The 17,814-nt window shown below is 38.4% G+C and overlaps 1 protein-coding gene across 10 annotated transcripts in view; it reads right to left on the reverse strand.

The window, feature by feature from the left end:
• Window positions 1-17,814, reverse strand: part of LOC121875177 (ATP-binding cassette sub-family C member 3-like) — a 309,143-nt gene that overhangs the window by 60,717 nt on the left and 230,612 nt on the right. For all 10 annotated transcript variants that reach the window (XR_006090559.1, XM_042379616.1, XM_042379618.1 and 7 more), the window contains one exon: window positions 7,108-7,216. Coding sequence is in view for 9 of the 10 variants with exons in the window: in XM_042379616.1 (XP_042235550.1) it covers window positions 7,108-7,216 (109 nt within the window). In the remaining variant the exon portion in view is untranslated. The remainder of the gene's footprint in view (window positions 1-7,107; window positions 7,217-17,814) is intronic.

Below are 17,814 nucleotides of genomic sequence, written 5' to 3' on the forward strand. Positions count from 1 at the left end.
AGCTTGTTCATGTCCATATTCTTGTAGGCGTGCGGCTTGCGGGCTGTGTGAATCACCGATAACTTTGGTTTACAGGTACCGGAGGCATTGGTGGTAAACAGGACGGTGATGCGTTCCTTCTGCAACTTCCGACCCCTTACCTTGCTGGCAGACTGGACAACGAAGGTCTTGGAAGGTAGCTTTTTCCAGAAAAGACCAGATTCGTCCATGTTAAACACCTGGTCGTCAGTGTACTGTCCTTCCTCCATAATCTCACGTAAGAACGGAGGAAAATCTCTAGCCGCCACACGGTCAGCACTCGCTTCCTCACCACCAATGTTGATGTTGGTGATCTTGTTCCTCTTCTTAAACCTATGCAGCCAACCAGAGGAAGCATTGAAGGGTTTGGGCTCTGCAATTCCCAGCTTACGTGACACTGCTGCGTATAGCTCACGTGCGTACTCCTGCACTGAGCGCGTGTCCACCGCCATGTTGCGTCGCGCCTGACGAATCAAATAATTCACCAGCAAATTTTCCACTTTTGCCAGCACCCTGTTCTGGCAATACCTGATAGATGAAGCACCTGCAGACTTTGTGATTTTCATGTGCTCTTTGATCTTGGCTGCATCCTTCTTGATCGTGCGAATCGTAGATTCGTTGACACCATGCTGGCGAGCGAGATCAACTTGCCGTGTTCCTTTCTCCAAATCTTGAACAATTTGGTACTTCACCTCGTAGCTTAAGGAACGTCGTGTCTTCTTTGGCTTAGTGCCGCTGGGTCCAGGTAAGGAAAGGTCTCTCTCTGGTGGCGGTGGTGGTTCGGCGGAAGCCATTTTACGGAACAATGGATGCGCGTTTACACGGTGTGGCCTTGAGGGATGAAACTGCCGCGGCTAGGTCAAGCATCGTCTTTCTTTCCTCCCTCCCTCCCTCCCTCCCCCGGGTGGTCACGTCATAATACTTTAAGCCAATTACAGCTAGCAGCAGAAGGGGGTAGGGATGCATGGCCAATCACAGTCCAATACGTCATATGACGTCAGTGGTAACGCAACAAAGACACACACTGCGCAACCTTACCGCGCCGCTTGCCCAAGCGGAGGGAGGAGGAGGCAGAGGCGAGAAGCACAGGCAGGCAGGCAGGCAGGTGGCGAGTGGGGCAAATCTAAAAATAGCGTCTCGAGCCGGACACTCACCGCATATATGTGGAAAAAATCAGTGTTAAGTGAAAGTTCGCTTCTGGCGAGACACCGTGTATATGAAAAATAGCGTTAAGTGAAACCGCGTTAGGCGGGGTAATACTGTACAGTGAGCACATTGTGAGTTCACTTTCTCCATCCCATCCTGAGTGTGAACCAAACCACCTGCATCCCACACCACCTCCCAGGGTAGAGCGGGTGGAGGTTGCGCTGCCCCAGGTCTTGTATCGGCACACTTGCTTCCACCACCCTCTCCCTGAATACAACCCATGTACACCCGTTCCCGCTCCTCCTCAACTCCTCCCTTCTCTGCTTCAAGCCCTGCAGGAGCTTCCTGTGCTGTTCCCTCTGCATTACCGTGCGGTCTGGGTGAATGAATACACCCCGAGATGCCTCGCTCCTTGCTAAGTTTTTTGTCTGCTCAATAACCTCCCATTTCTCCTCCTCACTCACTAGTGTGATCCTGAGGGGGCAAGGCTTGTCCCCCTGCTTTTGTCCCAGCCTCCTCACATCCTGAGGGGTTGATGGCAACTTCAGAACCTCTGTACAAATATTCTTAAACTGCATCTTATCGGATGTTATCTTACTCTCAATTCCCTCCGCCTGGCTCTCAGGGACTCCAAAAACTATTACATTGTTACTGCGCTGGAGACGTTCCCGTTGTTCCTCCTCTCCCCTAACAGTAGGTCCGTTAATTTTCATTTCTTCGACACACTTCTTCAAAGTCCCAATCTGCTGTAGAACCTACTCTGATCCTGCATTACTCTCCGCCACCTCCCGTGTCCCTGCTAGTACCTCAGCATAACTCGTCTTAGCAACCACCTCCATTCTATTGGCTACTTCATGAGTCTTAGCAAGGATCTCTTTCCCAACTTGTTCTAGTCTGGCAATCAGCAAGGCTCCAGCTTCATCTATTTTTGTCCCTAGGGAACTCGTTCCCCTATGGCTTGCAATCGCTTCATTCACCTTGACTACACAGTCAGGGCAATACCAGCAACAGCCTTCATGCTTTACGGCAGTTTGCATTATCCTAAATGTTGCATTAGTCAGGCCTGTATCCTCCATATCCGATGTTCCCCTGCAGTAATCACCTATCATACTCATGGTTGTTGTTATTGTGAGGGGGGCAGGCTATAGATCTACACCTATTCAAAAATAAAGAGAAAAAAAAAAAACAGTACTTAGCTGCTCTCTGCTGGCTTTAACCTCCCCTGTTGCCTTTAGAGTTGTCTTCTGTTTTTCTTCTGCTTTTTTTTCACTTCACTTCGGCATTTGTTGGTATTTATGTGCTATCTCTATGTACACTGCATTTTGCTATGAATAACAGATTTTATACACCCACTCAGTCATTTACAAACACATAAAAATAAAATAAAACTTTCTTTGGGGCGGTAATAGAATGCCTTTAAGGATAGCCAAGCTTGTTGATTTTATTTATTTTTTTTATTTTAACGAGTATTTCCTTATACAGAACAGTCAACCCTCGCTTTACGCGGTCCCACATTCCGCGTTTCCATGTTTACGCGGTACCCTGCGGAAACCGGAATGCTCACATTCCGCGGTGCGTGTACCCCTTTACGCGGAGAGCGGCTGGCGAGCCGCGCCATTTTTGGATCCAAACCTCCCGCCCTCTCTCCCGCCCTCTCTCCCGCCATGTTGTGTAAGCGGCGCGAGCAGGGTGCGCACAAGGTCACCCAGTTATCAAAACATTACCGAGTTCTTCACCCGCCACCCACCACAGCCGGCCCAAGTCAGTGATAGTGATAATTATAGTGAGGATATGGACTTATATGGACTTTGAGGGGTTTGACAAAGAGGCCCTGCAAGCCTCTGTGGTGGATAGTGATACAATTGATACAAGTGATACAGGTGAGGGCCAATAATCTGCCCTCTGCCTCGGAACCAACCCCCCATCCCCGTGTGCCCAGCCATCTTTTCTACTAATGTAAGTGTTAAAAAACCTAATATTATTGATATTTCTCTTAATTATTAATTGTGTGTGCATACAATCAAAAAATTAAGAAGTTATTTTTACTACAACGTAGGTATTGTGTCTGAAAAAGTGGAGTTTGGGGGTCGGCCCGGTCTCTATTTCAATTAAACCCATATGTTATGTTGTTCACTTTACGCGTTTCTCACTTTCCGCGGTACCCTGTGGGTTGAATTAACCGCGTAAAGTGAGGGTTCACTGTACTTTCTTTTCCCGTTCTCATCAATGACTATATCTCTTTGTACTATCACTGTATACACTGTATCTCCCTGTGAATGGTGTATTGTAGGCACAGTTTCAGTCTATGAGAAAGCACACACACAAAATAAAATGTAAAGTCTCTGTGGCACCTATAACACGAATTGGTTTCAGCTGGCAGTGGTGCCTTTTGAGCTTGCTTGCCAGTTTGTATTCACTTTAAGTTATTTACAACCTCTTCCACAGTCACTGATAACGCTATGAACTGATTTAACTTAAGGCACAGTACTACACTCTCTGGTTGGCCTTTATCATAGCCATGACCATAACTCCGTAAAAAAAATAAAATAAAAGCTTTGTCATATGGCAATGATTTTGTGGTTGTAGGCCTATTGACCTGGGCTGTACCTCCAACTCAGTGGAGATTGAGTTTTAAGTTTTCAAAAATATAATCGCGACTAGCATTAAAAATCCTACATCGATTTACACTTTCACATCGCTAAGACGATCTTGATGATCTTATGTAATCACTGTCCAATTTCTGTCGCTCAACAAAGAAGGCCTGAATGCCGAACACGCTTTGTTACAGAAACGCAACACGACCCGACCCACGCTTAACTCCAAACTCCATATTTCCTGTACAACTCATCTTTGGAAATGTTGTTGAAAGCCCTAAAACTAAAAGCCCAACTAAGGAAGCAAGCCACTAACAATGCTTCAAGTGGTAGTGCTTATTTATTGCTATGTTCTTCCCCTCTTTCTCCTGCTTTGTTTGAGGAATAAACATTAGTTAAGTATAGATTAGCTGTTGAGCAAGCTATTAATATTACTGTTCCCAGGAGTCCTAAGGCCTTTTGGAAATTTAAGAGAGGAAGGTCTAACAGGGGAACAGGACCAGCTGCTAGGTTCAGTTATCAACCAAGAGGAAACTTAAGGAGAAAACAATTCAAGATGTAGTAAAGGTGGCCGTTTGTTCAGAAGTGGAAGGAGACCTTATTCCACCACATCAGCGACCACTCCCTCCCAATGAAGCCAGACAGCTGGGTCGTCTAGGGGGTTGGGAAGACGGGTGGACTTCTTCCATATGGGCTTACAAGACAATCAAAGGGGGCCTCACATGGACTTGGTTGAGGCACCCTCCCCTAATGTTACTAAAATGGGGTCAGAAACCAACCCTCTTACTCACAGAATTTGTAATTCAACTGTTCAACAGAGGTGTGATAGAACTTTTGCAATAAGAGAAGTGTTTCATGTCTCGCCTATCCCCAGATATCCAAGGAAGGCAGTGACAAATTGAGGTGGATTTTAGATCTTTCCGTCCTGAACAAGTTCATTACCAAAACAAGATTCAAGATGCTCACTTATGATCATCTGAGGCATCTACTTTCGCCCAATGCTTGGATCTCAAAAGTGGATCTCGGAGATGCCTATTATCACGTGCTTGTTGCTCCCAGGTACAGAAAGTTTCGAGTGTTTGCAGTGGGGGATGTAAGTTATCAATTTGCAGTAATGCCGTTCGACCTGATAATTGTGCCAAAAGTGTTTACAAAACTGGCAAACATCCCCAGAGAGATCCTTGCAAAGGAGGGCACAAGAACTTTTGCATATCTAGACGATTGGCTGATAGTGGGAAACTCTTTCGAAGAATGTCAAAGGGCGACCCAACGTACACTAGTACTATTTCAAAACCTAGGATTAAAGATAAACCAGGTCAAATCAAATCTCATACCATGTCAGAAATTGGATTGGTTAGGTCTCAATTGGGCTACCAATCAACAGTCAGTCAGTCTACCAGAAGCAAAAGTAACAGATGTGATAAACTAAGTAAAGCAAGAGGTTTCTTGGCATGATTGGGAAAAACTGCTGGGTCTGTTGAATTTTGCCACCATAGTAGTTCCTTTGGGCAAGTTAAGGAAGAAGCAACTAACTCATCTGGGGTCGAAGTTGCTTCACAGAAACAGAAATATTGCTTCTTCTTTCCCTATTCAGATCAAGAATCATCTGTCATGGTGGAAAAATTTGGACAATCTAATCGGTTCATCTCCCTGGGTTCCCCCTCAAACAGACTTGGTTGTTTGTACGGAAGTGTTTGAGGTAGGATGAGGATTCCTCAAAAGGAGAGTTCCGTCAAGGGAAGTTGAGCAACTCCCTTTGGGACAAACACATAAATGTAAAAGAATTAGCAGTAGTCATATTCTTTTTGTTGCCAAACCCAAATTTTAAAAACATGACGATCCTGTTTGCCATGGACAACAGAGCGGCGGTGTTTTGTCTCAATCATCAAGGCTCAACCAGATCTTGGCCCCTTCTAAATCTATCAGAATTTTTTTTCAAAGTTTGTGTAACACAAACACTTTACCTCAAAGCAACTCACATAACGGGAGTACAAAACAATTGGGCAGATGCGTTGTCCTGTCTCAGGCCAGTATTGACGGAAACAGAATGGTCCCTAAAGATATCGAAGTTCAAGACTCTAGTGAGAAAGTTTGGGACTCCACAAATAGATCTCTTTGCCTCACAAAACAATCACAAGATGCCAACTTATGCATCTCTGGAATGATCGAATCTTTTGGATTTCAATCTATCTGTTCCCACCTGTGAAAATGTTGCCCAAAGTGGTTCACAAACTCAGATCCTTCCAAGGAAAGGTCCTCTTAATTACACCATAGTGGATCCTACAACTGCAGTGACCCAGCCCAGCTGCATAAGCAACAGTCGACTTCCCGCTGTCACATGAAGCAATGTTTAATAATTTAATGTTTTTTACCTAATGATGATTATTTATTGTGTTTTTTTATATTTTATAGGTAGGATTGCGTGGGCATGTAACTGAATAAAAGAAATATGAAGAAAGTTAAGTTTATCTACTTGAAATTACGAGTTAAAAAATATAAATAAAATCATGATCATTTATGCAAAAAAATCATTGATTTAATCAAATGATTAAATCAATGCCAACCATGCTCTAGTCATAAGAATGTCTAACTTAAACATGATGAATTATCATTTTAATTATAATAATAAATATACTGTACAGTAGTAATGTATGAAGGGTATAAAGAGTGATGGTGGTGTAGGATGTTGGTTGAACCTTAACAACTGTGTGGAGACATCCTAGGTGGATCATCTTCACTCTCTCAAGTAATTCAAAAACTTCAAGCTTACTTTCTAGAGTATACGTGGTCCTACTCTTCTTTCCTGGAATGTCTCTAGGCAGAGACGTTTGGGTGGAGCCATGGTGATGAAATCAAGCAAAAAAACTTAAGTTTATCCAAGCAGAGTTGTGACTAAAATGAGCACTAGCTAAACACTGACCCACTTGGTGTACCTTGGGTGGTGTGGAGACACTACCGGTAGACTGTAATGGATTCGACCGCTGTTCTGAGCAAAAAGTTTCCACCTGACTGCGTTAAAGCAAATTTTAGCCTTGTGTTAAGTGACACCGGGTAGTAATGAAAGGTGTCTGAGTGAATCTGCATTAACTAAACCTGTGTTAAGCAAGGGGGGCAGTGTACTGGGCTTCAAAACAGCCCTAGACAAAACTATCAAGAACAATGGAGGGATCCTTCACAGGCCACTGGATTCCTTCCCTTGGCAAGGCTGCATCTAGTGGGTAGCCATTAGGTAAATAAGGAACAATACAAATTATGAAATTGACAACCAGAAGTATAACACTTGGTACATTATACTTAATCATAATCACAGGCAAATCACAGAAACTAAAGTATAACACTAAAAACTGACCTGTTACAGGCAAGGTTGGTAACAAAGGCTTGCACAGAATAGTCGATCTTCATGTGGGATGTGCGGATGAAATCTTTTTCCTTTTTAAATGCCCGAATAGTTGATACGCCTGAAATATTTTCAAACCAGTAAGTATGAGCAAAATTAAATATTTCCTTAGTTGTATTACATCAATAAACATCTTCAAATTAATAGAAAAGAAATAACTAAAGACCAAATCTAAAAATATTATAAATCTAACAAAAAGAATGTACACAAACAAACTGCATAATTAATTTAAAAAAATACAATTCTGAGCATAACCCTTAGGCCCCGGGTGACGTTCCAAAACGTCCGCCTATTTTCCCGCCATTTTTTTTTTTTTAAAGTTAATTTTTGTTCAATCCAGAATGTGACATCTAGCTTTATACAGTGGTCCTCGGTTAACTAGCACAATTTGTTCTAGAAGGTTGCTCGTTAACTGAAAAATTCGTTAACCGAAACCATTGTTTCAATGGGTTTCTGGGTAATTGGTTCCAGCTCACCAAAAATTGCCTAAAGTCAACAAAAAAGGTAGTAAAGTACACTTACTTTGAGGTGTGTATGTAGAAGGCTCCTGGATGATGATGATGATGATGATGGGAATTAGAATGGGGGTGGAGGAGAAGGGAGAAGTGAAGGCATTGGGGGTGGAAGAGAAGTCACCCCATGCCGCCATTTCACCCATAAAATTTTAGTTCACTTGGTGTAATTCAAGATTATTTTCTTTAAATCAACACTGCACTGCATTATATATTGTCAATATGTAAAATAAATTTCAAAATGACCAATACTTTTGCTGGAAACACAGAAAAAAGGCATTTATGTTGAAGAGTCTGAAGCAAGATGTTACCTCCACTGAAAAGACAGAGAGACTGGCGCCTGTATGATGTGTTGACAGGCCGTTTGGCGCGCTAAAAACTAGTTTCCCTGTACTTAAATTATGTTAAATAATTGTTAAAATGACTAAAAATTTTAATATAAGACTTTTAGAATTAATGAATAGTACAAATTTATTGATATTTACTAAAATAGTAAGGAATTTAAGCCCTAGAACCGATTAGTGTATTGGCGGACTAATATGACAGCTAGTGTGCAAGCGAAAACATGTTGAGGGGTGCTCGTAAGGAATTCGTTAATCGCAATTCTCAAAACCCCCTCCAGCACCCTCCATCACACAGAATAGGTAACACTTTTAAGTTCAGTATTTATAGAAAACCTATTAATGTGTGTTCATACATTCATTATAATTCTGCCCACCATAATAGAGTTAAACAGTCAGTATTTTCAACAATGTTTTTACGTGCTTTGAGAATTTGCAGCCCGGAATTCATTGATGAGAAATATAAATATATCTATAATATTGGCTCAAACCTTAAATACCCTAGATCTTTCATAGACAAATGCCTGAACATTAATAAGAAATCTTTTTATAGAACTGATCCCAAGCCCACCCATGACCATAATAATATCATAATATTGCCATTTCACAAAAATTTCTCTCAAATTCCTTTACAACTAAAAACCTGGAACGTCAATGTGGCATTTAAAAACTCATGCACTGTTAAACAAATGTTAATCAAGAACTCCCCCAACAACACAATTGGTTGCATTTATAAAGTTCTTTGCAAGGAATGTAATATGTTTTACTTAGGCCAGACAGGTAAAGATCTTGTAACTAGACTTAAACAACATAAATTAGTGTTAGGACAGGCCAGGAATCCAATGCTCTGTTTGTTCATTTGAGGGAAAACAAGCATTGCATTGACTGGGATAATGCCTCCTCAATATTACCTTGTAATTCAATTGATAGTAGGAACATCATAGAATCTAGTCTCATTAAACATACCGAAGCATTCAACATGAATTTGAGTAATGGCATGTACAAACTGGACAATTTTGTAATTAAGAAGATTTGTAACCAGGTGAGAAGGTTGGGTCACCTTACCCTCTGACCTGACTACCGACCATTGTGGTGCTATTTAAAGATTAGTAGGGTCATTACCTAATACCTGACCATTGTGGACCTGATCTCACCCTCCTCTGTTTTGTACTTTTCCTTAGTCTGTCCTCACCCCTGAAGATGTGAATTACACGAAAGCTTTCTCCCTTCAAGAGAAAGGGTGGGTGAAAAAATAATTTTAACATTTTGTATTAATAATACCTCAGATTGTTAGATATTGCTGATTCCTTAGAAGACTGAATATAAATGTCATATAATAAAAGATAACATATTTACTCAGAGAAAACATTTTATCTAAAATTTGTATCTAATGCAAAATATATGATGTTTATATTCAAAATGATCATCAAATTATAAATTCCAGCAATGTAAAATATTGGTCGGTAATAATTTTTATGAAGAACAGGTGGCGGTGGCAATCAAAATAGCGCCGATCAAGATATGCCGTGAAACTGCAAATATAGCAATCACAGATATAAAATCAGCATCATAGGCGGGTAATACTGTATATATATATATATATATATATATATATATATATATATATATATATATATATATATATATATATATATATATATATATATATATATATATATATATATATATATATATATATATATATATATATATATATATATATATATATATATATATATATATATATATATATATATATATATACACATACAGTTTTACCTCGCTTAACGCTTTCACTTAACGGCCAAGATAATGCGGTGCCTTGCCAAAGCTGAACTTTCACTTAACGGGTTTTTCCACATATACGGTGAGTGTCCGAGACGCTATTTTGATTTGCCCCACCCGCCACCCTGCCTGACTGCCTGTTTTAGCTCATAAAATTCATACAAATTACTAGGCCAGAATATAATTTACATTGCAATTTTATAATTTGGTGATCATTTTGAATATAAACATCATATATTTTGCTTTTAAACTTACAATTTTTAGATAATAATTTTTCTCTAGGTAACTATGGTATCTTTTGTCCAAAAATATATGACATTTATATTCAAATATTCTGGTCTTACAAGGAATCCAGCAATGTCAATTATATTATCCTAACTTTAATCTGAGGTATTATTTAATACTAAATGTAAAAACTCTGAAGGGAGGATGGTGGGGGTGGGGAGGTTGGGACTGACCGCTGGTTGGAAGAGGGGAGGGTGGGGTACTTGATTGACAGATAGTGTCTGAAGATTATTTTTTTTTATTAACTGAAGATATTTGTTTTAGTTCATAAAATTCATACAAATTACTCCGGTCAGAATATAATTTACATTGCTGGAATTCTTATAATTTGGTGATCATTTTGAATATAAACATCATATATTTTGTTTTAACTTACAATTTTTAGATAAAATTTTTCTCTAGGTAACTATGTTATCTTTTGTCAAAATATATGACATTTATATTCAAAATATTCCTGGTCTTACAAGGAATCCAGCAATGTCAATTATATTTTCCTAACTTTAGTTTGAGGTTATCCCACATCTCCTTGGGACGGTTGGTGGGGGTGGGGAGGGAGGGACCGACCGACCATCTGTTAGCCGGCTGTGTAGTGTGAGAGGGAGGGAGTTGAGTCCATTATTTGAATGGACATTAACTTGGCGACTGTATTTCTATTTCTCTTAAGTATTAATTGTGTGCATGTACCATCATAAAATTAAGATGTTATTTTTACTACAACATAGGTATGTGTCTTCAAAAAGTGGAGTTTGGGGTCGGGCCGTTTCTATTGAATTAATCCATATGTCTTGTTGTTCACTTAACGCGGACCCTGGGTTCAATTGACCGCTATGGGGTACAATAACTGTATATATATATATATATATATATATATATATATATATATATATATATATATATATATATATATATATATATATATATATATATGTATATATATATATTATACATAACCTTTTTCACTCAAATCCTAATGAAACACCACAATTAGAATACGGTGGTAGCTGTTGTATAAACAGTGGGAACACAGTCCCACCACCAAGACGAGGTAACACTCCCACCACCGATCGTCTCGTGCGAGGCAAGCGTATAAATTAAAGAAAATACTTGCAGTGTGTTTAATATGTTACAGTATATTATAAATAAATAAATAAACAAATAAATCGGTAAATCCATTTCAACTAAATGGAAAAATTTTACTCGACACCGACATTAGTTCCAGTTACCGGTAAATAGCAGACGCTTCAGTGACGTCACTAGTGTTTACACTACACCAGCGGGTAACATTTGATGACATTACTTGAAGTGAATTGGAAATAAATAAATAAACAAATAAATCGGTAAATCCATTTCAAGTAAATGGAAAAATTTTACTCGACACCGACATTAGTTCCAGTTACCGGTAAATAGCAGACGCTTCAGTGACGTCACTAGTGTTTACACTACACCAGCGGGTAACATTTGATGACATTACTTGAAGTGAATTGGCCTTATTTTAAAAAACCAAGGATGGTTGGTAGAGGACTACTGAGTCAGTGGGTAAGTGTCACATTTGGGGTACTGGTCTTATACAGCGAATAGAGCTCAAAAACTACTTTTTAAATGGAAATTTGGGGGGGCCGTCTTATGCACCCCGACGCCTTATAGGCCGAGATATACGGTATATATATATATATATATATATATATATATATATATATATATATATATATATATATATATATATATATATATATATATATAAAGAGAAGTATAGCACAAGGTGTATATATACAGAGGAGGGTAAGACCAGGTTCACAATGGTCAGGTATAAGGTAATGACCCTACTGATCTTTAAATAGCACCTCAACGATCGGTAGTCAGGTCAGAGGGTAAGGTGACCCAACCTTCTCACCTGGTTACAAATCTTCTTAATTACAAAATTGTCCAGTTTGTACATGCCATTACTCAAATTCATGTTGAATGCTTCGGTATGTTTAATGAGACTAGATTCTATGATGTTCCTACTGTCAATTGAATTACAAGGTAATATTGAGGAGGCATTATCCCAGTCAATGCAATGCTTGTTATCCCTCAAATGAACAAACAGAGCATTGGATTCCTGGCCTGTCCTTACACTATATTTATGTTGTTTAAGTCTAGTTACAAGATCTTTACCTGTCTGGCCTAAGTAAAACATATTACATTCCTTGCAAGGAACTTTATAAATGCAACCAATTGTGTTGTTGGGGGAGTTCTAGATTAACATTTGTTTAACAGTGCATGAGTTTTTAAATGCCACATTGACGTTCCAGGTTTTTAGTTGTAAAGGAATGTGTGAGAAATTTTTGTGAAATGGTAATATTAAGATATTCTTATGGCCATGGGTGGGCTTGGGATCAGTTCTATAAAAAGTTTTCTTAGTAATGTTTAGGCATTTGTCTATGAAAGATCTAGGGTATTTAAGGTTTGAGCCAATATTATAGATATATTTATATTCCTCTTCAATGAATTCCGGACTGCAAATTCTCAAAGCACGTAAAAACATTGTTGAAAATACTGACTGTTTGACTATTATGGTGGGCAGAATAATAATGAATGTATGAACACACATTAGTTGGTTTTCTATAAATACTGAACTTAAAAGTGTTGCCTATTCTGTGTATCAGACAGTCTAGGAATGGCAATTTATAGTCTTGCTCTAATTCCACAGTGAAGTTGATCGAGGGGGCTAAGCTGTTAAGTTGTGGCAGGAAAGCTTTTAGGTCCTCATTACATGGCCAGAGACATAATACATCATCAACATATCTAAACCAGACTGCTGAAGATGTGAATTACACGAAAGCGCTTGGGAACTTCGTGTTTTCTTCTTTCCTTGTGGTTATCAGCATATATATATACACAGTAGAAGTCCAAAAATCCGGACTGCTTGGGGATTGGGTCGGTCCGGATTTTTGGATTTTCCGGATTCTCAGACAGTACTTTTAAAATTCAAATTTAATGAAGAATAAAGAAGAAATGAACAGTTACATTTTGATAGTTGATTCATTTGCAAATATAGCATGCTTCGTTTATCAAAACGAGCAGTTTTAATGAAAAAGCTGTGAATTCTAAATTTTATTCTTTGCCTTTTATATATCATAAATTGTAGACTTTCCAATGTCGTATGTTTCCATTAGAACAGTATTGCTCACACCACGATCTAGTTTCTTAATTATTTCAAGTTTGTCACTCAATTTCAATGTGTTCTTCTTTCTCTTCACACAACGAAGTTTATCTACTTTAGGAGCCATTATTATGGGCTTGTACAGTACTCTGTAAATGGAAAGAGTAGGACTCAAAATATTGTTATATTACAATGGTATTCTATTCATACTGTGCTTGATATAATGCATTCACGGAAATGTAATATTTTTGCTGAACGTACGTATTACAGTGGAAAGTGGGATAAAATCGTGATGAAAACAATGACTTTCGCTTTCGTTCGTTCAAAAGATGTTACCGTAATCGCTTTTCGAATGGTTTTCAGTTCAAAAACTGTTGTATTACAATAATATTCTATCCTAATTGACTTGAATAAATACTACGATACCATATTTCTGAATATTTTCATTAAAATCCATCAAAATCATTTTCCTTGTCATCGTCTGCAGCACCAAACAGCTTCTCCCAGTCCTCTCTTTGAACAGGGCTAGAGGGTAAGTGTTTTTCGAATCGTTTTCAGTTAAAAAACTATTACATCACTCGTCTATTTTACCTAAACTGCGCCTGAATGGATATATTCTCGGAGATAAATAGTAGTTTTGTGGAAACGTGACATATTTCAATGTAAAATAGGATAAAATACATGACGAAAACAAAAGACTTTACCTAAGCTTCCGATGTTCTTGAGATGTTACTCGTTTTTTTAATAGTTTTCGGTTAAAATTCTGATATATTACAATGATATTCTATTCATACTGTGCTTGATATAATACATTCATGGAAATGTAATATTTTTCCTGAAATTACATACGTATTACAGTGGAAAGTGGGATAAAATCATGACGAAAACAATGACTTTCGCTTTCTTTCGTTCAAAAGATGTTACCGTAATCGCTTTTCGAATGGTTTAGTTTAAAAACTGTTGTATTTCAATAATATTCCCTCCTAATTGACTTGAATAAATACTTGAATGGAAATATACAATATTTTTGTTGAAACTACCCGGGTTTCAGTGTAAAGTGTCGTAATAATAAATGGTAAACAATTTGCCTTCAGCACTTGTGTTTCATGCACGGCGAGCCTCAGTTTATAGGACGTAGAGCGTTTTTAGTGGTTTTGTTGTTCCATTACCCTCAAAAACGTGGGTGGAACTATAAACGAGGAATATCATAAATTAACGATTTCTTGGTCAAAAAATCAGGGTCGACTGATAACGAGGGGGGGTTATAGACGAGTACAGTATATACGGTATGTTGTCACAGTTTGATTGCCCATTTTAAAGTGGCGACCACGTGGTCGCTTGTTGTCGCTGTGCAGCTGTGGCGCTCACGCATGCGCACATGCACACAAATGCCCGCTAAAAAAAAATCGTTTTTGAAAAGTCCGGATTCTCGGGTGGTCCGGATTTCTGGCATCCGGATTTTTGGACTTTTACTGTGTATATATATATATATATATATATATATATATATATATATATATATATATATATATATATATATATATATATATATATATATATATATATAGATGTATGATAGTTATTTTGTGAGAAGGCCGGGTCACCTGACCATCTGACCTGACCACCAACCGTTGTGTGCTATTTAAAGATTAGTAGGGTCATTACCTAATACCTGACCATTGTGGACCTGGTCTCACCCTCCTCTGTATATATACACCTTGGTTTGTATTTCTCTCTCTAGTCTGTACTCACCCCTGAAGATGTGAATTACACGAAAGCGCTTGGGAACTTCGTGTTTTCTTCTTTCCTTGTGGTTATCAGCATATACCTAGATCACGCGCACCTACAAGTGAAGAAGTGAACATGTGTAAAGGTGTTGTGTATGCATCTATGTCCAAGCCTTGTGTTCCAAACTGTCCAGAAAGATTCACCAAAGCAATCCAAGCCCTTAAGAAAAATAAGGATCTACATGTCACTAAAGCAGATAAAGCCAACACAGTAGTGATTTTAAACAAAGATGACTATATCTCTAAAATGAATGACCTTTTATGTGATACTACAACATATTCTAAACTCATAAATAATCCTCTCAACACCCAGTTCAACAAAAAACTGAAGTCCCAATTGAGAGGCAAAGCTACTCTCATTAAACATCTTACTTCAACGTCCCCTCCACTGCCATACATGTACGGTGTAATCAAGACCCACAAGCCCAATAACCCAGCAAGACCCATCATTAGCTCAGTTGGGTCAATCTCTTATAAACTATCTAAATGGTTAGTTTCTTTACTAAATCCCCTAGTTGGCAACATTTCTAACTCCAATATCAAGAATAATATGGATCTGGTTGATAAACTCAATAACTTACACATTAATCATGATTTTAAACTGGTCAGCTTTGATGTAACGTCACTCTTTACAAAGGTCCCAGTTGATGATTTACTGGAGTTCCTCATAGATTCCCTGGATAACATTTCACTGCCCGTCTCGAAAGACGACTTCATCGAACTCATCAAACTATGTATTAAGGATTGCAAATTCGAATTCAATGGGGAATATTATGCTCAAAAATTTGGTATGGCAGTGGGTAATCCACTCTCACCTGTATTAAGCAACCTATATATGGAATTCTTTGAAAAGAAACTATTAAGTAATATTTTACCACCCTCAGCAGTCTGGTTTAGATATGTTGATGATGTATTATGTCTCTGGCCATGTAATGAGGACCAAAAAGCTTTCCTGCCACAACTTAACAACTTAGCCCCCTCGATCAAATTCACTGTGGAATTAGAGCATGACTGTAAATTGCCATTCCTAGACTGTCTGATACACAGAATGGGTAACACTTTTAAGTTCAGTATTTATAGAAAACCAACTAATGTGTGTTCATACATTCATTATTATTCTGCCCACCATAATAAAGTCAAACAGTCAGTATTTTCAACAATGTTTTTACGTGCCTTGAGAATTTGCAGTCCGGAATTCATCGATGAGGAATACAAATATATATATAGTATTGGCTCAAACCTTAAATACCCTAGATCTTTCATAGACAAATGCTTAAACATTACTAAGAAAACTTTTTATAGAACTGATCCCAAGCCCACCCATGACGACCATAGAATATCTTAATAATGCCATTTCACAAAAATTTCTCTCACACATTCACTGGCTGGCCTGGAGCATCAATGTGGCATTTAAAAACTATTTTGCTATTTAACAAATGTTGATAAAGAACTCCCCAACGCTTTAGTTTGCATTTATAAAGAGTTCTACAGGGTATAATATGTTTTTACTTAGGCCGAACGGGTAAGATCTTGCAACTAGAATTAAACAACACAAGCTTACAGTGTTAGGAACAGGTCAGGAATCAATGCTCTGTTTTGACTGTTTGAGGATATAAGCTTGGTATTTGGGATAATGCACTCCTCAATATTACCATGTATTCATTGGTAGTAGGAACATCATAGAATCTAGTCTTATTAAACATACCGAAGCATTCAACATGAATTTGAGTAGCGGCATGTACAAGCTGGACAATTTTGTAATTAAGAAGATTTGTGATCAGGTGAGAAGGCCGGGTCACTTGACCATCTGACCTGACCACCGACCGTTGTGTGCTATTTAAAGATTAGTAGGGTCATTACCTAATACCTGACCATTGTGGACCTGGTCTCACCCTCCTCTGTATATATACACCTTGATTTGTATTACTCTCTCTAGTCTGTACTCACCCCTGAAGATATGAATTACACGAAAGCGCTTGGGAACTTCGTGTTTTCTTCTTTCTCCTTATGATTTATCAGCATATATATATATATATATATATATATATATATATATATATATATATATATATATATATATATATATATATATATATATATATATATATATATATATATATATATATATATATATATATATATATATAACTTTCCAACACCTCCAGTTAACACCACCTGTGAGGGAATTACTACACCATGTGATGCCCCTCATAATGCCATCTGTGAGGGAGTTACTACACTACGTGTCTGCTGTTCAACACCTCAGCTCACATGATACATTGATCTGTATGTTCACTGTACAGTATGTTCCTTCACCTCTCTCTAATGAAGGCTTTTGTTAAGTGAATGGTTGTCAAGGGCGGTTGGTGTCAACGACCGTCTTGACAGATATTGCAAGTCAATATCGGTCCCATTCATTGACAACTGGGACAACTTCTACGGCAGAAAGGACCTTTATGCTAGGGATGGGGTGCACCTGTCTCGGGATGGGGTGGCAACCCTGGCTGGATCTCTAGAGGGGGCAGTTCAAAGGATATCGAAGTCTTTAAACTGCTAGGGGAACATATGGGCACGGGGGTCGGGGAAACTGCAGTGGGAGCGGGTAAACAATGTAAAAGATTACAGGGAAATAGTGTTAGGAATAATGACAAAACTAAATTAAACAGGAAGTTTAAAACTAAACGCGGTAAAGGGAGGACTCAGAACACGACTAACTTAAATGTCTACTACGCGAATAGTAGAACAGTCCTCAGTAACACCACCACTTCCAGCACCTACTTTACAGTCCTCAGTAACACCACCACCTC

The sequence above is a fragment of the Homarus americanus genome, unplaced genomic scaffold, assembly GCF_018991925.1.
Source record: "Homarus americanus isolate GMGI-L3 unplaced genomic scaffold, GMGI_Hamer_2.0 scaffold36970, whole genome shotgun sequence".
Lineage (NCBI taxonomy): Eukaryota > Metazoa > Arthropoda > Malacostraca > Decapoda > Nephropidae > Homarus > Homarus americanus.